General features: G+C 39.7%; 1 protein-coding gene across 2 annotated transcripts in view; it reads right to left on the bottom strand.

Annotated features, from left to right (window-relative positions):
- Nucleotides 1–21,518, bottom strand: part of LOC124162349 (potassium voltage-gated channel subfamily KQT member 1-like) — a 377,689-nt gene that overhangs the window by 188,909 nt on the left and 167,262 nt on the right. For both annotated transcript variants that reach the window (XM_046538857.1, XM_046538855.1), the window contains exons 4-5: nucleotides 13,278–13,453; nucleotides 6,744–6,884 (exon numbers count right to left, since the gene is read on the bottom strand). In XM_046538857.1, the coding sequence (XP_046394813.1) occupies nucleotides 6,744–6,884; nucleotides 13,278–13,453 (317 nt within the window). The remainder of the gene's footprint in view (nucleotides 1–6,743; nucleotides 6,885–13,277; nucleotides 13,454–21,518) is intronic.

Below are 21,518 nucleotides of genomic sequence, written 5' to 3' on the forward strand. Positions count from 1 at the left end.
ATGGCCATTGCTTATGCTGTGGCTAGCAAGAGCACACAGTGTTATACCACCTTTTACTGTTGATATGTGTAGTGAAATCGTATTTTTTAAATATTGTGATGTTTGTCCTATATAGCAAGTGTTACAATCGAGACATTAAATTTTATATATTAGTAGTGTAGAAATGGCGATTCCACCCAGTTATAACTCTCCAGATCTCTTCTCACGCTCCACATGCTTCCTGTCCCACCGACTCGAACTCCCTTATCACGCTCCACATGCATCCGGTCCCAACGCTTCGAGTTTATCAACTCAAGACTCGAGCGTGGGAATGACTCTGACGTGATCCGTGGGAGCGTAACCAGTTCAAGTCAGTTATGCTTGTCCCCCTCTGAGGATATAAAAACGCGACTCGATCGGAGCAGACTCATTCTCTTCCTTCAAGCAGTCAGCATAGACATCTTGACCTAAAGAAGTCAGTCAAATTAGGAGGACCACCCTCAGAGCCAGCACAGCAATCTTCACTTAAAGAAGACGGTAAAAAATTCGAGAACCTTCCTCAGGACCAGCATAGCTATCGTCGATATAAGAAGTCGTCAGAAATCAGGACCACCAACTCAGACAGTGAATTGGTGAGTACCAACCTAAATCCATATTATTTTTGGCTACATTCAATATAAGTCCCTGGAAATGCAAGGTCATTTAAACCAATAATATTGATCGGAGAGCCTCAAAAATCCGTACGAGGAACGTTCACACAACTAGCATTAATCCGTAATATTTTTCTCGCAAAAACCCTTTTCAGGGTATTTAAGGGTATTTAGGGTACGGAAAAATCCTGGTCCTGGTACTCTCATTTTCACCCAAAAATTCGGGGGGCATAAATATAGAAACGATTCCGTTGAAAAAATTTTGACAAAGCAAGTAGTTTAGATTTGGTGGGCTAATTTATGAGTGATGGTATTAGGAGAATATAGGTTAGCAGCAGGTAGCTTTGCAAGAAAATCTTTAATAACTCCGTTATTTGAAGGAATCGTGTATAGTTTATCAGAAAAAGTTTCTTCGTTTTTCAATGTACATAAGATGCAGCAATCAAATTCTCTGTGACCCTTAAGGGTTTTGTTTCAGGGTACTCAAGTACCCTTATTTTCCGTGTTAGGGTTATAACAGTTACTAAATAACTTGTTCATCTTTCAACTCTATATACGAAGCACTGATTAAATGTTTCATAATTACCCCCAAAAGTGTCCAAAGATCGGTTTCAAAAATTTCTCTCGCCTGAGGGAACATAAATATTTTAGTATCTTTCTTATTTGAAGTGATAAATGCAAACTGTAAACGGTATAGGTGATAATATTTAACTACCCTTCGAATATAAAACTCAAAATTTCTCAGACCCTCATGGGGTCAGGGTCAGGGGTGTCTTGCTCCCTTATTAAAGGAGTTAACCTTTCGATGTTTCTGACAAATATTGTTGCTCCTGCAACGTTATACATGAATTAATAATTTGTTTTTTTCAAAATGGCTCCGAAAGCCCTTCAAAAATTAACATAAAAATTATATTTGGACTTAAAATTCTCTGTAGTCTGGTGAAGCATATTTAACCTTTCATATCTTCTTTAGTTAAAGTCATAAAAATATGATACAAATAGGAATTTAGGTTAATTTTAATTACCTTTATAAATTATTATCTAAACTTTATGAAACCCTGTATGATTCAGGGTCAGGATACTTAGGTACCTCTAATTAGATTGTTACACTATTGATATTTATTACAGGAAAAAAGCTAAATTGATAGCTAAATACAATCCTATAACTGAAAAAATGTTTTAATTCCCGTGCAGAAAAATGCATTGACTTGCATTTGCATGATTCGATTAATTTTGATTCCACCGTCTAAACGAGCTAGTTGTTCCCGGTATACCTAAGGTCACCCCCATCATTCTAATACAACTTCTAATATATTTAAGGGTTATTGTTCTGCGTAAATAAATTTACAAATAAATAAATACATTTTTCATTCCACTTGTTATTTTTTCAATAAAATATATTAATAATATATTTAAGGGTTATTGTTCTGCGTAAATAAATTTAGGAATAAATAAATACATTTTTCTTTCCATTTGTTATTTTTTTTAATAATTTACGTACATAAAACTTTTCATCCCCGTTCAAATTTTAAATACATACTCTTCCTTCAATTATCATGCACACCCGGGGATAGTATATTTTCTCCCCCCATCATAATTAATTAGGGTCAACAAAATCTCTCCGTATCAGGTACTAATCCTTTCCATCTGATACTTCACCCTCTCCTTCAACTCCTTAACAAATGGATAGACAAAATATCAGATATTTGATAAATTAGATACATTATCATATATTTCATAACGAAAAAGAAAAGAAACTCTTCCAAATGAGCAGGAGGAGCTTGCTGTGTTGGTGAGGGTATGAGGAGGTGGTCGTGTTAGAGGTACCGGTCGTGGTAGTGGAGGGGACTTCCAAAACAAAAGGAAGAGAATAAATTAACATCATATTGAACAATGAGATTTAAGAACTCCGACTCATTCTTCAATTATCTGTATTATTTTTTATTGAAGAAGCAGATCTCATTAATTATTTCATTGATTATTATAGCAATAAATTATAGTGATCTTCCTCTCAGCCCATAAAATTCCGTATATTTCACTCATAATCAACTTTAAGTTTAATCTCAACGTTTACAACACTCATAAATAACACTTTTCACCCATTTCCGCAAAAAACCGCATGGAAACGGTAGAGTACATTTCTTCTTTATTTTAGGTATTCTAGTAGACATTTTTTCCATTTCCTTTCCTTTCTTGGTTCTGCAACTTTTTCTAGTGAGATTTAGGGGTAGGGGGTATCACAGGGGTCATGACTCCGTAACAATCTATGCAGTTATTCCTTTAATTGTTGAAATACAAGTGTCCTCCACTTAGATGAGTATTACTTTTTTTAATTAGACGAACCATTACTTCACAATATTGCGTCAAACTCGGGTGCTTATACTTATGACGTGGGAAGTCAATGAAGATGATAAATATGCGTTGGAAAGTCGGAAAAGATATTAAAAAATTGACCCAACCTCAAAATAAACCAGAAGCATCTCTAATAACTAGAGATACGTGTAAATAGCACTTTCATTTTAATTTTATAGCACTTACAATTATAGTTTATAGCATTATGCAGCCTTTTTTTTCTTTTTTCACTATACATTATCAGTAGATGACGACAAAGTGCGGTGAAACACGGTTATTTGAAAAAATGCGGAACAGTTTTAATAATGTGTTGAAAAAAATTAATTAAGGAATAAGATATATACTAAACTATCTCACCCTCGGTGAACTTCGTACCACCTGATAATCAATGAACGGTTTCAAAACGCCATTTATAAATCAAGAACGGTTGTACTGATTTTAATAATTTTTGAATTATTGTAAAAATATTAGTAAAAAATGTGCACTCCAGAAAACTGCAAGAATAAGTAATACAATGGCTTGTTAGAAAGAGATTTTTATTTATTCTATATACGTTGGGAGACTTAACTTGCCCGTTCTTGGGACAAGCTTACATAACGCTAGACCGATGCTTGATTGACGTAACAATCTCGTGAATAGGCCCTAAGGAAGAGCATTAATATGTTATGGCTTATGGCGCGCTATAGTTTTAACTCGGTTAGGTAAAGCGCACCGCGTAAATCTACCCCATGTGTAAACGTACCTCAGTCTACCTTACACATTCGGGTCTATTCCATTGAGCCTAGCACCTTCTGATATACAAGGCAAAAAACAAAATGTCATCATCGTATAGATCGCTAACGATCTTTGGTAGCGTTTATAATAACCGTAGTCAAGGTCACAGCCTGAAAAAAACATTCTCAGGAAGAAAGTAAAGAAATGCTTCTACATTCCAATCGTCGAACTCGCCGATTTTTGCGCCTTTTAGACGGAAGCGTGCGAAAATGGGCTGGCGGGGGCGGTGGAATAGCTTGTCCTCGATGGTCTAGTTTAAGTCTCAGTCAATTAGCAGTAAGAGTCGGCAGAGCATTTCAGCAGAGCTCGTGACTAAATTTACGAATTTTAACATCGAAAAGACAAATTTACGAATATTAACATCGAAAAGACAAATTTGCTGATTAAACATCATAAAAGTCCAGTCATCGCGCCTATGTTGCATTTATTCACGTGCAACTTGAGTAGCATTCATGTGTGGTTAAGTGTACGCTGTGATATTTGACAAATATTAATAACTGACATATATTCCATATTAATAATTTTTATATTAAAATAAAAAGCATATTTCGTACAGTAATTGTAATATGTTGCTTTTACTCCCAAATTTTAGGAGACAGTTTGCCCATCAGACACTTGTGACCCCTCCAGAAAAAAATTCTGGATCCGCCCTTGTGAACTAGTACTGCTCCAACAATGTCACCAACTCATGAAAAATGAGCAGCAACTTTTTTATTCTCTTGAATCATAGTTACGAGAGAATAGCTGGATGAGGAGGCTATTTTTCGTATTCTAACATATATTTCTCTTCAGACTACCAATTTCTTTTCATAAATGGCAATTTGGGGTCTAAGTGAATGTCCACATTGATAGGCTTGTAAATGATATCTACTTATTGTCAACTATTAGAGAAAACTTTATTGCCCAAGCACCCACTGTTTATTTTTCTTGTTTCCAATATAGAAATATGATAGTTTAAATCATATAGATAAAGCTAGCAGAGCCTTATTTCAATTATGTGAGGTTCGTGAATAAATTTCCAACAGTTCCACGCCATAATAGTAAAAGAAAATCAAATCTATCATATTTGAAAAGATCCAAAATATAATGTGTGATATAAGTGAAAGTGCTAAAAAATTCTAAACTAATAAATATTTCCTGTTCAGTGCAATATGTCCATGAGGTTCTATCTGCCTATTTTAATATATAGTGACTGGCTGGACCCCAGGGCAAAGTACTGGTTAGGCCAGTTCTCCCCAAATACCTCAAGATGGGCCTTTTCTAACAACCACCACAACACCACACCATATTTTTCCTAGAATAACAAAGCCTGAGCGTGAAATAACTCACCATTCGCATCTTTAGGTTTTTCATATTTAGCTCCATGAGATGCATTTCCTTTTGCTGAGCTATCTTCTGCTCGAGTTGCTCTCTCTTAAGTGTCAGGATCTGATTCTGTAGCTCTGCATTCTTCTTTTCAATCCGTAGGACATCCACCTGTAACTTGTTGTGATGAAGATTAGCCTCCGCACTGTATCGCTCCAACGCAGCTTTTTCCAGAGTCAAGGTTTCCATCCTAGACCTGTACTCGTTGTAGTTCTTAAGGTCCGTAATATAGGCTGCTAATAGTGGATCAAGATTTGTTGCTGGGTAGTAAGGGCATTGGCTTGTTGACGATGCCTTCTCTCTTTCCGAAGGCAATGACTCAGCATATGGACGGAAATGGGTGTTTCTCTCTCTGGCACCTGCAGAATTGTATTAGGATTGTTCACCATTTTAATGAACTTCATGTAGTTGCCATAGTTATCAACCTAATCAATCTAAGATGGGTCTGGTTTGAACCTGATTAGTCACATTAAGCTCATTAGTCATGGAACAGTTACTGGCGTACGTTTTGCCCGGCAAACTGTACTCCTGCATACTGATGTAGGTAGCTATTAAGCTCACATTTGCTTCGGCATTTTTTCATCACAGAGTGAATTTTACCGTTACATTTTCCGTACCTACTGAGTCCCAGTAGAATTAAATGATAAAGAGGCAACATTAGTGGTGGTTGATGCTTTTAACGTGAAATATCTCAAGTTTTCTGGTTAATTAAAAGTGTGATTGTTGGTTTATCGAAGCCTGAAAATGCGATGTTAACTCAGGATAGGCAGATTTAGGATGGGGGAAGCACAGGGGAATGTGCCCCCCCTCCCTAGACACTTAGGCAATGTATTTAATACGGCCAGTGGTGAAGCAAGGGGGGTTTGGGGGATAAACTCCCTCCCCAGAGCTCAGAGTAATTTTTAATTTTAATCCATTTTACTCAATTGGATTGATATTACTAATAGAATAGTGTAAGTATTAACAAAAAGATCTCTCAGAAAGCCGTATAACTCACCATTTATCTTAAAAGTCCACAATTTATTAATCACGCACATACCGCTTATCCTGGTGGGTGTATTCCAACAGACGATGGACGGAGTTTTCAGGGGATGTGGTTGTAAGCGCAGCATTTCACAAATTTAATGAAAATGCAGTGATCCGCCTCGAAACGCAGTCATCAGCATCAACGCTCGTGTCTACAGAGATGATTGGGAAGGACTCCTCCACGGACGTTGGCTGATGGTGGTCGTAGCTAAGCAGCAGGATCGAGTTGGTTGGAATGAAGATCCGTTTATTGAATATTTGGACCTGTTCCCCGCTTTGGTTCCCCCGAAACCATTTAAAATCGCCGGAGAAGACTTACAGAATCTTACACAAAAGGGCGACTGTGACGTCATAATACGCAGTTTGGTAGAAATGTAGCTGACCCTTCCTACCACGCTCCTTATTATGGCGCCACTGCTGTCCGTCTTAATCGGTCGGAAACCAAAGTTCCGGGCGCTGGATCTGAAAGCGATATTACAATACACCTCACCCCACTCAACACAACCGATACCATAACGTTTTGGATTGTTGGGATGATTTTTCGATGGGCAAGTCATCTCAGATAAATGTTGGGTGCACGTGATGAGTAGTACTTACCACGCCCCACCAGAGTGCATCCGCGTAGCTGGCGAAGTCAGTCTTGCCGTCGGGCCCCAACGCGTCTTTCTCAGCTAAATAGACGAAGTAGCTGGAGAAGATGAGGCCCAGGAAACCAATGTACAGCGTTGTGATCAGCTCCTACATGAATAAGAAGAGAGAGAGATAGAGGGTTGATGAGGTGATAATCGACCAAGTCCGCTTCCTAGGCTAAGAGTGAGTTATTTCAATGAAGAAATACAACCATTAAGAAAAAACTGAATAACCGAAGTCGCGGGACTTCGCAGAGCGAGAGGATGCATGAGCAGCGATTGGAGGGCAAAAGAACCAATCAGAGCGCTCTTATCATCTCTCATAAGTCACGCAATTGAGTGCTCGCTCACTTTAGGGAAACTGCAATAAAAAGCGTTTCAGTCAAAAATGATAAATTGCAATCTTGCACTCATCGGATGAGTCGTTAATTTCTAATTAATTATTAAAATCTACGAAATTTTAATTGCGCTGAAACGTACGAATTTGCCCTATTCCATTGAATTTTCTTGAAGTAAAAGAATGGTTATTTTGACAAATTCCCTATGGCAGAGGAAAATGCTTCATCTAAGGAAATACCACGCAAAATGACGCGGAGAGATCCGTGTTTGGTACCGCCGCCCGTGATGTAGAACGAGTATTTCATGCGCGGAAAAAGATGCAGTCTCCATTATCGTATCTGTGCTGTTGTGAAGATCATTTATACGCAAATTCCGTACTTTAACTTACCATTTGAGTGGTGTGCAAGTCGACGTCACGATGCAAAGGACTGATGGTTGGGCGATCAGGCATCAATATAATCAATGTGAAAACAATGCAAATTAAAAGTTGAAATAAAAATAACTAATATTAAAAAGCATCTGGATATGTACATGGAGACCATATGAAACCAGTGTTTCGATGTAAAAAGCAAAAGGGGAAACCACCAAATAGTCATTCCGAGGAGTCATTTCCACTCACTTTATATCATTACATGATGGAGTTCTCCCGAGTAAAATATTCCCGAAGTTAACTAGTTTCCCATTCGAATAATCTCAGGGCGGAGACTACTCCAGAGGGTACACCGATCAAATGCGATAGTGTGTTAAGGACAGGAACCTGGAAAAATTAGATCGCTTCGTCCATTATTGGTAATTCGGCTTTCTAAATTTCAAAAAAACTCTTTCAACTGTTCGAGCTTACGTTTTCCTACTTTTACGTTTGTCCTAGCCTCCTCTCTTTTGCTGCTTACTTTATATCTTTGACTTCTTTTTATTTGTTACCGCTGACATCTGGTCTTTATCTATTCCATTTTTGTCAAAGGCTTTTGGAGGGGAAGCTACAGAATGATATAATGAAGAAAAACATGAAAATCGTTTGGAAGGTAAAAAATTGAAGGAGGCTAAGCATCAACTGGCTCTTTATAAAGCTGTAGAAAAAATAGGGAAGGAGTTCACCTATAAATTGGTGGAAGAGAGCTGAAAATCTTAGTTCTCATTAAAGAAATAAAAAAATACAACGCTGCGAAAAACAAAAGAAGGGAAGATTAGTTACAAGAGAATAAGAAACGAGATATGTTGTTAGGCGAGGAAAGCTTGAGAAGCGTGGATGAAAAATATCTTTGTAGACGTACAATCTTTTCCATATAAAAGTTGAGGTCGCATATAGGATAGAGAGGAACCACTTTAAGGAAACGGGTGTCATTAGTAAAAAAAATAACTAAGATTAAAATGAAGAAATAGGGTTTTGAAAATGATTATTTTTAAACCTTTATGGACAAAAACGGAGAAGTGATGATTGAAAACAAAGACCGAGGGAAAAATTGAAGATTTGTACAAAGGAGACAGTCTAAGAGGGAATCCTATCAAAAACGAGAAGGAAGTAAATGTAGATAACTTGGAACAACAAATTTAGAGAATAGAATTTGAATGTACTGTGAGACACCTGCATCTGGAGTAAATAAAGCAAATGGATTTGACGATGTTCCCGCAGAAATAATTTAAAATACAGGAGAATAGATGTTGAACTACGCGTACAAAACAATTAGTGAAATTTATTCAAGAGGTGAGGTACCAAAGGACTTCGAAAGAAGCATTCCAATCCCAATTCCCAATTGAGGAAAAGAGCAGAAATATGAAGATTTTAGGGCTATAAGCCTCACTACACATGCGTCAAAGACAATGACAATTATCATCTGCAGAAGAATAGAACGAAGAGAAAAAGAGTATCTAGATGAGGACCAATTCGTATTCAGATAAAACCAAAGGCTCAATGGAAGCAATACCGGTTCTTAGACTGCTCATAGAGAAGATAATAGAAAAAAACAAGCAAACGTTCGTAGCGCTTGTGAACTTAGAGAAGGCATTTGACAATTTGGATTGGAAGACAATGCTTGGAATCCTGAAAGAAATTGGGGTTCTTTACAATGACAGAATAATCATCCATAGTTTATACATAAAAGCAGCGGTGATAAAATCAAGGGAGAATTGAAATGAAAAGAAAGGGAGAAATGAAAAGAAAGGGAGAAATGAAAAGAAAGGGAGAAATGAAAAGAAAGGGAGAAATGAAAAGAAAGGGAGAAATGAAAAGAAAGGGAGAAATGAAAAGAAAGGGAGAATCCCTAATTCTTGCTCTGAAGAAGCAAGAATTAGGGAAGGAGTGCGACAAAGCTGTACATTGTCACCCGTAATTTTCAACGTTTACATTGAGAAAGGAATTAATGAAATCAAAGAAAAGGCACTGGGAGTGAATATCCATGGAGAAAAAATTAGCATGCTAAGATTTGCCGATGACATAGCCATTACAGCAGACACAGAGAAGGATTTGAAAAATATTCTTGTTAATATGGGTAGGGTAATGGGTAAATATCAACTGAAAATAACCACGAAGAAAACCAAGATCTTAGTATGCAGCAGAAGAGAAGAAGTCAAGACCAACATTAAAATAGGGAGGCAAAAACTGATAGAGGTGGATGAATTCTGTTATTTGGGAAGCAAGATAACTAGTGACGGGAGAAGCAAGAAAGAAATTATCAGCAGAATAGCCCACGCGAAGAGAGCATTCCACCAAAAGAGAGACCTGCTTACAGCGGGAAACTTAAATATAGAAGTAAAGAAACAATTTATAAGAACCTACATTTGGAGTATGCTCTTATACGGAAGTGAGGCATGGACAATGACAGTCGCGGAAAAATATAGTTTAGACGCCTCCGAAATGTGATGATGATTATCAAATGAATCGACCGAGTTAGTAAGTCCTACGAAGAGTAGGAGAGAAAAGAAACCTCATGAAACCTTAATAAGAACACGGAACAACTCTATAGTCCACATCTTGAGACATGGTGGCCTTATGAACACATTACTGAGAGACAAGTGGATAGATGGCAAGAATGGAACGAAAGTCCTCATGTGAACAAGTAATTAAGCATGTGAAGGAGACGAAAGGTGTGATGAGATTAGCTGATAGGAGAGTTGAGCGGAAAGCTGCGTCAATCCAATCGTAGGATTGTTGGTGGTTGTTTTCGGGAATTGCTGCGAAGGTAACATTTCCTTACTCAACGTTTCACTCCTCCTACTGGGAGCAACTGACGACCAGAAGGGGATGAAGCCATTAGCATACGCTAAACTTCCATACATCTCGGGGCCACCGATAGAATCGCTAGAATCCTACGAAAAGGCAACATCAAGACTCGCTTCTGCACGGTGAAGAAAATTAAAAATATCCTACCTTCACCGAAGGATAGCCATCCTCCCCTTCAATCCATGGGAGTGTATGAGGTTCCCTGATGCTGCGGCTACGTGGGACAGAGCGAGCGTTCTATCTCCCAAAGGCAAGCATGAAAGAGCGTTAAAACTTCATCAGGGGAACGCATCAGCGGTTGCTGAACATTACGCCTCCAACCCTGGGCATAAAATAATGTTTAACGCTACACGGGTATTGGCGAAGACGGAAGAATATCATCCGCGTCTTGTGCGTGAATCCGTCCAGATAGCGAAAAGGCCAAACAGCTTCAATAGGGAGGATGGATATAACCTCAGCCGCATATGGAGAGGGTTCCTGGCCCGATATAGTGACCAACGGCTATCGCCTTCCGTGCAAATTCAAAATCGGGTCAACAATGGGTTAACGAAATCCATATATAAGCTCGGGACGAGAACAGTTTCCCTCCCATTCTCTTGAAAACGCTCCCAGTAGGAGGAGTGAAACGTCGATCAGAAAATGTTACCCACGCAGCAATTCCCGAAAACAACAACCAACATTGATAAAAGAAGCTGTGAAAATCTTCATACCAATCTTAGGATTGTTGACAACTGATGATTATGCATTTTTAGGCGATGACTCCCTAGGTGACCTTCATTTTCTTCCAACATGGATAATATTTGGCATTTTTTCACATCTGGCGACTACCCGCGATATACCTACTGATCACTAGCCTAGGGCTTTCTCTAACTCTCCATTTTCCCACATTTTTGCATTTCATTATTTCTGAGAATGAAGACCGAAGGATTTGACTTTGCATGTATGAAAATGTATTGGTCATTTTACGAAATGTATGCTTTTCGATGCTCGGAAATTTGCGGCAAAACATGAAAATGAGGACCTGCACGTCAGCTAAGATCGCCCTAAGCAAATGTCATGTTGCGTGCCTGGTTTCGTAACTGTCAGGATAACATTTTCGGAGTCGAGCAGAAGGGTATTTCAGAGTCCCATAGGATTGGCGGCGTCGGAAACGGATTCAGTCCGAGTCGATCGGGAACCTATCCTACGCTCGTCTTCCGTGCGTTTCAAACATACTATCGGAAAGCTTTCCGCTTTTGGTATGACGTCAATAGTCATACTAAACGGCAAACGATAAAACGTCACAATTTTCAAGAGACAAGTGAGCAGCGAAAACAACCTTCTGCCAGGTTTGACACTTCACGATGGAGGCGAGAGGTACACACGGGCATGCATACGTACTAATTGATAGATTGTCACATAATTGACGTTATTACGTGGTAAAATTATTTTAGAATTGTCCGCCTGTATATTTTTAAATTTAATACCCCGTCGTTTTGAGCAAATTACGGGAATGAAGGAAAATTTTGAACGAGTTTGTTCTTTCATTCCCGTGGCAGCATAATTGATTGTTAAGTTCGTGTATCGTAAGAACTAAACCACAGGTAGTCGCGGAATCCATCATTTTTTCCAACAACATATGGTTTACTTACTCATTTGCTAAACCATATTGTCATATTTTCATTCAGTATCTCATTTAAATATATTGACCATCATAAATGATGTTATGGCCATCATGATATGCCGTCAACATCTTACAAATTTTCCGTGAAAGTGGAGGTACGCTGGAAGGAAATAGAGCGATTAAATTAGGTTGAATAGTGTCCATTATTATTAATGGCTCGAGTTATGTACGTTAAAATAAGGCAAAATAATGTGGTTAGTTCGTTATCTGTTTTGCACGTACTCGGTTATTTTTATAACATCATTTTATTTGGTACGAAAATGAGAAACAGTTACTATCGTTGCACCTTAATATATATCTTCTAAATTATATTTCAGCGTGCGATAATTCAACAAAAAAAAATAAACGCTGCAAAAGGGAATTAAACTCTTAACCTATGCTTAAGTGCCTAGTGCCTTAACCCACGGCACCGCCATCGCTTCTTGGACAACCGTAGAAATTTGTGGACTATAGATGACAAGATGGAGTGAGGGTGCTTCCGTATAGTTGTTACCGTGGCTATTCCCGTTAAGCTTGAACTAATATTTCTTATTAAAACGAATATTTAGGATGTACTCGATGGAATCAACGGTACTAGGTACTTAACTACGTCTGGTTTCGATGTAACTACGATGCCAAGTCTCGCACACAATCATATCAAATTGGATAAATTGTTATACTTCCAAACCCATGGACACCTATTCAATGCATTATGCTACCTACATATTTATAAGTCATTACGCCATGCATTCCAACTTGTTTCACGTTGTTTTTGCCAAATTACTCGTCCAAATAACAATGCAAACGAACTTGCACCGACTGTGATACAGTCTGAGCATTTATTGTGTAATGTACACGAGAATTAAAGTCAAATACACCTATATTACTCTGTCAGAATATCCACATATATCAGTACTCATGAAATAAAGTGGTATTATTTTATTAGAGCCAAATACTTAATAAAAAACAGCATTATAACATATCACCATTCCCAACCGGAATGAGTTTTCGGCACCTCTAGCCCAATCGACTTCTATCCGATCGGAAAGCCGTCCATGAGTCGATAGGAAGCCAGTCTGAAACGCACGGATTGCCTGGCCGATAGTAAGTGACGTAGAATCCGCGTCAAGTCTCCCGATCCGCTCGGAAAGGGAGACTCTTATGTTATTATTGTTGCTGGATGTTATTATTAGCAGAAGTCGTTAACTAAAGTCAGCGAATAAATAAAAGAGCGATTTGCGCATTCATTGCTGAAATACCATCGACTCATGGCTAGAGGTGTGGAAATGCATGTGCATAGGTACCTGTCTGTGCATGAAGACGACGGATCCGAGCAGCCTCCAGGTCCCTCCTTGCCGGTCCACGTGCAGCATCCGAAGTATCTGCAGGAAGCGGATGCCTCGAATGGCTGATGTGGCAAACACTTGTCCCTTGGAGCCGACGGATAGCACCACCATCGACGCCACCACCACTATCAGGTCTGCGGAGGAGAATAAATCAGGAATAAGAGCCTGCAAACACGTTTCTGCAATCTGCTATCTCAAAATGTGGACATTCGATTTCTTTTTAAACAAATGTGAGAGAAATAAGGAGTGTGGAATGCATAGGTTGCAAATAGGGGCGCCCACTCGAAAGTAACTTCTAAGTGTGGTTGAATGGCCTACCATTCACACCCTTTCACACCAACATCAGCATATGAAACAATATAAAGGCCACGCATTCTCCTGCACCCCTATCCTCTCTCTCCCGTCCCTCATAATGTGCGAGAGAATGACGACAGGGGAAGCGGGACGATGCACAGTGGGCTAGAATCCAAAGAAGGATTTTCTAAGGGTGGGAAGTTGAAATTTTGCATACGTATTCTCAAAAAAAACTGTGCATTATTGGTCAGATTTTTTCTTTTCTGTGCCTTCACGTAATCAATACATTGGAGGCCAAAGTTGATGAAATTTAGCAAAACCGGACCAACCTCAATTTTTTCTTAAATAAGCCAACTTTATCCTCGTGCAGTGGTTTCCCACCGAATGAGGCTCTCCATCTCCGCCGACGTTTCTATGGCCATCGTCCATCGTCATCAGGCCTTGTCTACGAGTTGAGTGATCCGATTTATATAGTTTGGACTCTTGGTCAGGCGACTCATGATCGGTCCGCGTTTTTTCCACCTTTTTTCCCTGGCCTCTCTGATATATTTAAGCACCGGTTTCCAGGAGTTGCTTAGGGCGTAACCAGCATCACGATTCATGGTATTAGTCGCCATTCGAAGTTCAATTGCTTCCTTAGTCAGCCTTTCTCATAATCTGTCCACACGGTAAAGGGCCTTCGTGTTCTCCCAGCGAATGGCATAGTCGCGTGATATGCTGTGCTCAGCCACGGCGGATTTTTCGGGTTGGCCGAGCCTGACATGCCGCTGGTGTCCTTTCATCGTGGCGGCGATAGTCCAGCCTGTCTCATCTACATCTACATCTACATAATACCCTGCGAGCCACCTCTAGGGTGTTTGGCAGGGGGTGATCAATCACCAGCATGCAGCATGCATTTGGACTCCCACATGCACACCACACCGTCCAAAAAACGTCCCGTATAATAACAAACTATACTACTATATGCTGTTAGAAATAGAATATAGAATAGAAATTCAGAAACATGCTTTAAGTTTTACATAGGTTAGTAGGCTACACTAAAAGTCATGCAATCTATTTTCGAGGTCTATTGCTGCCGTTATAATCTCTTATTGATCGAGGAAAAAATGACATTCGGAATCTGTCTGTTCTGCAATCTATCTCTCTTATTTTATTTATATGATCTGATCTTCCGTAGTATGTTGGCGTCCGCAAGATATGGTTAACTTCGTCAGAAAAGACACTGCTCTTGAATTTATCTAAAAGGTTTAGTCTATTTTTCAATCTACGGTCCGACAGATTCCCATCCGATTTTATCTAAGAGGTCAGTTACACTAACAAGACTATCGTAACGACCTTTCACATACCTGGCAGCTCTTCTTTGCACGCGTTTTAACTCTGTTATTAAGCCTTTTTCATGAGGGTCCCAAACACTGGCAGCGTATTCTAAATGTGGTCTAACGAGGGAAAAGTAGCTAATTTCTCTCACTTTGTCGTTGCACTTTCGTAATATTCTTTTAACAAAACCCATTTTACGATTAGCTTGACCGGTTATTTCTCGAATATGTTTATTCCACGATAGATCATTATTGAGTCTAACCCCTAGATATTTCACGTATTCAACTGCCTTTAATTGGGTGCCCCGAATGATATAGTTACGCTGTAGGGAGTTATTCTTCTTCCAGAAATTCATTACGACGCATTTTTCCAAATTTAATTCTAACTGCCAAGCATCGCACCAAGCTTGGATAGCAGCAAGGTCATTCGTTAGTTCATCTATATCTTTGCTGGAACGGATTTCTCTGTAAACTACAGCGTCGTCTGCAAATAATCGTAACTTACTGTTTACTACTACGCCAATGTCGTTTATATAAAGAAGGAATAGGAGTGGGCCAATGACACTACCCTGAGGAACGCCAGAAGTGATTCTAACCTCATTGGAGACTGCACCGTCTAATACTACTCTTTGGACGCGGTCGCTCAAAAATTCTCTTATCCAGGAAATGACATCTTCGTCTAGACCATAAGATTTCAGTGTTATTATTAACTTTCCGTTGGGTACTTTATCAAATGCCTTTTTGAAATCAAGAAAAATCGCGTCTACTGGAATGTTGTCTTCCCCGGAGACTAAAATATCGTGGGCGAAAAGCGCTAACTGAGTTTCGCACGATCTGCTTTTCTGGAATCCATGTTGAGTTCCCATTAATAAGTTTTGCGCGTCTAGGTGTTTCATTACCGAGCTGACTACGATGTGTTCAAGGACTTTGCAAGAGATGGACGTTAAAGATATCGGCCTGTAATTAGATGGCTGTTCCTTGTCTCCACTTTTAAATGCCGCGAATGGAACAACATTGACCTACCACTACGTAAATCATCATCACTCGCCTCCTTCAAAAAGGCACTACACGTAAAACTTCTTCGAGAACAACAGCAAGACATGTAACATCACGGGAACAGTACGAAAGATTCATCAATTATCTCATCCGGCTTCATCTAATTTTCCTTTTCTTTACAGGTACTGGGTGAAATTTTCCATGTAATTCATTGTATTTGTATATTCAGGTTTACATTAGCTTTCTCAGTAGGTTTTCGCAGGTTTTTTACTCCCTCCTTCTTGTGTGGGCGTTTTCCTGCAGTGGGTTTTTTCCAATAAGGACGACAGTCAATATCCTTAGGTTTTTCCCACGTTCACTAACATCTTTTTACACTTGGTCAATAGTAACTTTGTTAACTTATAATGCTAATTGTTGATTGAAAATGGAACTTCTACTTATTTTTTTGTAATTTCTCTGCATTTAATTTCATGAGCAACTAGACAATGTATTTAACTGCATATATTTACTGTTTGACGAGGGGTTAGATGGAAGATGGGACTTTCTAGTCCCAATCTCGCCCAATAAAGACGTATTATTATTATTTTCATTTTTCCCTCTTGCTATCTTACAAGGATTTTTCACAGTGAACGGACCAAGTCAAGTTCAGCTGTGTTTTGTTATTACTTCCGTAATTATTCTATTGAAAGGAACCGTCGGACAATATGACAGGTGTCCAGGATGACTGACTTTTGTATTTTTGGTAGAGTTTTCTCCAAGTTTAGCTTTTTTAGCTGGTGTAGAACTTCGCACGGTGTGATTCCTGTTGTTGTTATCACTATTGGGCATATATCTACTGACTGCATCTTCCACAAGGCTTTGATCTCTGCTGCAAGTTCTGCATATTTGTTAATTTTGGTGGATTGTGCTTTCTGTACATTATGGTTTAAGGGAATTGTCACGTCTATGAGGGTAGTGTGCCGTTTTATTTTGTCTATTATATCTATGTCCGGTCTATTGTTTTTAATTGCTCGGTCAGTTTTTATTTCTGCATTCCAGTATAGTTTGCACTCATTGTTTTCCAAAACATCAGGTGGATGGTATTTGTAGTATGGTTCATTGGTGTCCAGGATTCTATTTTTTCTTGCCAGTTCTTGGTGCATGATTTTAGCTACATTGTCATGTCTACTGGTATATTCATTTGCTGCTAGAGCCGTGCAACTTCCCATTATATGCTCTATTGTCTCAGATTGGTTCTTGCATCTTCTGCACTGATCGCTGTTTATGTTTTATTTTAATATGAACTTTCTGTAGTTCCTCGTCAATATTATGCGATCTTGAATGGCCCTCATAAATCCGATTGTTTCCCCATTTATATTCCCTTGTTTCAACCATATATTTGAAGCCTCTTTATCTATGTGTGGCATGTTTAACTGATGAGGATGGTGCCCATGAAGCTCTTTACTTTTCCATTGATCGATTAGTTGTTCTTTAGTTTGAGTCGGGATGTCTAGTTCACGGTTGCTTAGATGTAGTGGTGTGTAGTGAGTGTCTGTTTTACATACTATTTCGAAAAGTTTGCATTTGACTCCTTTGCCATAGAAGTATTGTCTTAGATCAGCAATTTGCTTATAGTGAAGCTGTACAGCATCAAGAATACCAAGTCCTCCTTCATGTGTGGGAAGTATTACTCTTTCTGTGGAGCTCTTTGGGTGGTGTAAACGGTGTTTTGTAAGAAGGGTTCTCACAATTCTGTTTATTTCATTAAGATCGGTCAAGGTCCATTTGATAATTCCAAAGGTATAGAGAAGGATTGGTATTGCAAAAGTATTGATGGCTTTTACTTTATTCCGCCCGTGAAGTTCCGTTTTCAGGATATTTTCTATTCTGCTGCTAAGTTCTTTCTTTATGTTGTCTTTTAACTGTGTATGGGGTATGCCCATTAGTTGGGCAATGCCTAGATATCGGTAACTTTCGGTTTCTTTAAGGTTTTCTATTAAAGTATTTTCATCCCATCTATATACAGCCCTTGTGGTGACTGACTGATGGATACAAATTCCCGACCACTTCCAGAAATGCTGGAGAGCTGAAATTTGGCAGGCGTGCGGGGATCCCGAAATGATCCGGAGGAAAAATCCGAAAACCGGAAGTTTCCGCCACGTGTCGTCGCTAGGTCGACAAAATGGCCGAAATCGCGCCTTTTCCAGGGACCGTCTTTCGGTTTTTATTTTACTGCGCGGGAACCGTGCGTGCCACACGAATCAATAATGCATTTTTTTAAAGCAGATAAACGTGGCCATGTGAGTGTGTAATGCTCTTAGTTTCATTTTAAGAAAATTGCAGCCAAAATGGCGTCCAAAAAGTGGTTTTTCGAAAATATTTTCATAACTTCCGCTCCCCTCGACTTAATTTCAGGTGTAAGATAACGAAAATGATTATTATATATGCTCATAATATCGTTTACGAAATTATGGTAACAATTCTTTTTCATCGTCCTTGGTTACTGAGAAAAAAATTAAAATATTCAAAAAATCACCGAAAATTACGATTTCTAAAAGATCAACACAAGATTTTGTCTATTTCAACCTAACCGATTTCTTTCAAACTTTGTAGTTACATACAACTATGCATTGTCTTTCAGAAAACATAAACATTTGATAAATAATTTAATGGATTTAACCGCGAAAAAATAAAAATGGCGGGCACTACTCACTTTTTCAGGGACTGGTTTGCTTTTTATTGTATTACTCTCGAAATATGGTTGTCATAGGGCACACTTCTTTTAGACATGACAGTAAATGAATGTCACCATATACTATCGTCATCTTTAAACCCCCTGAAACCCCCTAAAATATTAAAATTTCCATATAAGTAGCCTTTTCGGGTACTTTTCGTCCCAATTCCGCCGCTTTTCCAATCCTTACCACTCATAGCTACGGAATTGATGTGGACGATTGATGACCGCTGGCAGTAAAAACCTATAAACCCCCGATAAACCCACATACACCCCCCACCCCCAAAAAATAAAATTTTGCATATAAGTCTACTTTTTGGGTACTTTTCGTGACTATTCCACCGCCCCCAACGACTCATCCCCACGGAACTTATGTGAACGGATGGTGACCGCCAAGAGTACACACTTTAAAACCCCCGGTATCCCCCTGAAATCCCCCCCAAATGTAAAATGTTTCATTTAGCCTCCTATTGGGGAACTTCTCGAAAACATTACGCCGCACTGCCCGTCCCCTCTGAGCTCTAGATCCGGAATATTTGGTGAGGGCAAGCCACCGTAAACCATACAGGAAAAAATACCAGAAAACCCCCGATCGACTCCTGAAACATCGCCGAAAAAAAAATTTAAAGTCGCCTTTCCGAATAGTTTTCGTCACAATTTAACCGGTGCCCCTACCACCTATTAAAACCCCCAATAACCCCGTGAAACCTCCCAAAATAAATCGCCTCTCCAGGTAAAAGAATCGTCAGACCACTGTTCTGGACCCCTAGGACGGAATTTATGAGAACGATTTGTGACCACTGGTTTAACACAAGTATAAAACCCCCGGTATTCCGTTGGAACCCCCCGCAAAAAATGAAAAACTTGCCAGTAAGTCCTCTTCTATGGGTACTTGTCGCTACTATCACTCCGCATTGCACTACCCTTTACAATCATCGCTACGTGATCACTGTGGACGATTAGTGACCGCATGCATAACACATTAAAACCCCCGAATCCCCCTGGGCACCCCTCTCGGTGGAGAAGAGCATTAATGAGGACTAAGCGGAGCAGCCGCGGGGGGCTCCTCAACCCCAAGGCGGCGAAGCCGCCCCACAGCGAGGAACGGCGGAGCCGTTCCGAGGAGTAACTGGCGTGGGCGAGGAGGAGCTTCAGTAACCCTCGGGCGGCGAAGCCGCCCCGGTGTTCAAGCGGCGCAGCCGCTGTAGACTCCCCCATCTCAACTCACATTCAACCCCTGGGCGGCGAAGCCGCCCTACAGCGAGGAACGGCGAAGCCGTTTCGAGGAATGAGTGGGGCGTCTCCCTTCCCCTTGGCCGGCGAAGCCGGCCCCTAGCTGAGGTGAGATTATTCGAACTTCGAAAGTCCTCGAACGACCACAAATGTTGACGGCGAAGCCGGAACCGGGGTTTTTAAGGGGCGGAGCCCCTTAACGAGCGCGCGGAGCGTGCGAGTCGAGGGTATAACCATCTGTGGCTGTTAGTTTTCCCCTCTGTAGATGAATGGATTTGCATTTGTCTATACCGAATTCCATTCTGACGCCTTTAGTAAAATTGTTAGTTATGGTTAGCAGTTTTTGTAACTGCATGGGCGTGTTCCCGTACAGCTTCAAGTCATCCATGTATAACAGATGATTTAGGGTGTAGTTGTTGTTTTTCGGGCTTGTGGCTATCTTAAACCCATAACCTGTATGGTTCAGTGTTTTACTTAGAGGGTTTAGACACATACAAAACCATAGAGCACTGAGGGAGTCGCCTTGGAATATCCCTTTGCGGAAGTATATTGTTCTAGACTGCTGCGTTCCATTTGTTGTGTTCAATTTAATTGCTGTTGACCATTTTTGCATTATCAGTTCAAGGAAGGCTAATATATTTGGGGCAATTTTATATATTTTAAGTACCTCCAGTAAGTAAGAGTGAGGTATCGAGTCAAAAGCTTTTTTATAGTCTATGTAAGTTATGCTTAAGTTTCGCTGTTTCTTCAGGGCCTGTTGCGTTACTATGGAGTCTATTATTAATTGGTCTTTGCATCCTTTTGAAAATTTGTAGCAGCCTTTTTGCTCTTCTGTCATTATTTTTTGCGCATCGAGGTGAGCTTGGATTTTATTGGTGAGTATTGAAGTTATTATTATTATTATTATTAAATATTGGCGTTACATTAGCGATTTTCCAGTCATTAGGTACTTCGTGTTGCTTGATGGATTTACTGAATATTAACTGCAAGTAATGGGCAATTTCTGAGGCTAGTTCTTTATATACGCGAGAAGGGATTTCGTCTGGACCAGGTGATTTATTTGGACTAAGCGATTTCAATATATATTTTCTATTCCGAGCGTACTAATGTCAATAGCTGGCATCTTATGTATACAGGGATTGTCATCGGTCTCGGGTGAGTTTTCGGAAGGCTCCGTGAACACGCTCTTAAAGTAGGAATTTAATAAATTGGCTTTATCGTAACTGCTTGTCAACACATCTCCATTGTCATTTCTCAGCGAACATACGGTAGATCGTTTACCTTGAACTTCCCTAACATATGACCAAAATGCTTTTGGGTTACCCTGTAACTGCTCTACTAGTGTTTTTCTTTTAAAATTCGTGAACGCATTCCTGATTGCTTCCTTCGTGGCGGCTTTAGTCATCCTATATTTTTTAATTATTAGCTCGCGTTCATTAGCGGATAAATCCGTGCTGACTTTTTTCATTTTAGCATGACACGCTCTCTGTCGCCTCAATGATTTTCTCACTTCCGCGTCGTACCATCTCGGTTCGCTGCCTTCTTTTACTGTTTTACTAGGGATGTAGCTATTTATTCCCGAAGTTACGAGCGAAAGAAAGGCTTTCCAAGTATTCTCTACATTTAACTTTAATACTGATTCTTGAA

Source organism: Ischnura elegans, chromosome 7 (assembly GCF_921293095.1).
Source record: "Ischnura elegans chromosome 7, ioIscEleg1.1, whole genome shotgun sequence".
NCBI classification, from domain to species: Eukaryota; Metazoa; Arthropoda; class Insecta; order Odonata; family Coenagrionidae; genus Ischnura; species Ischnura elegans.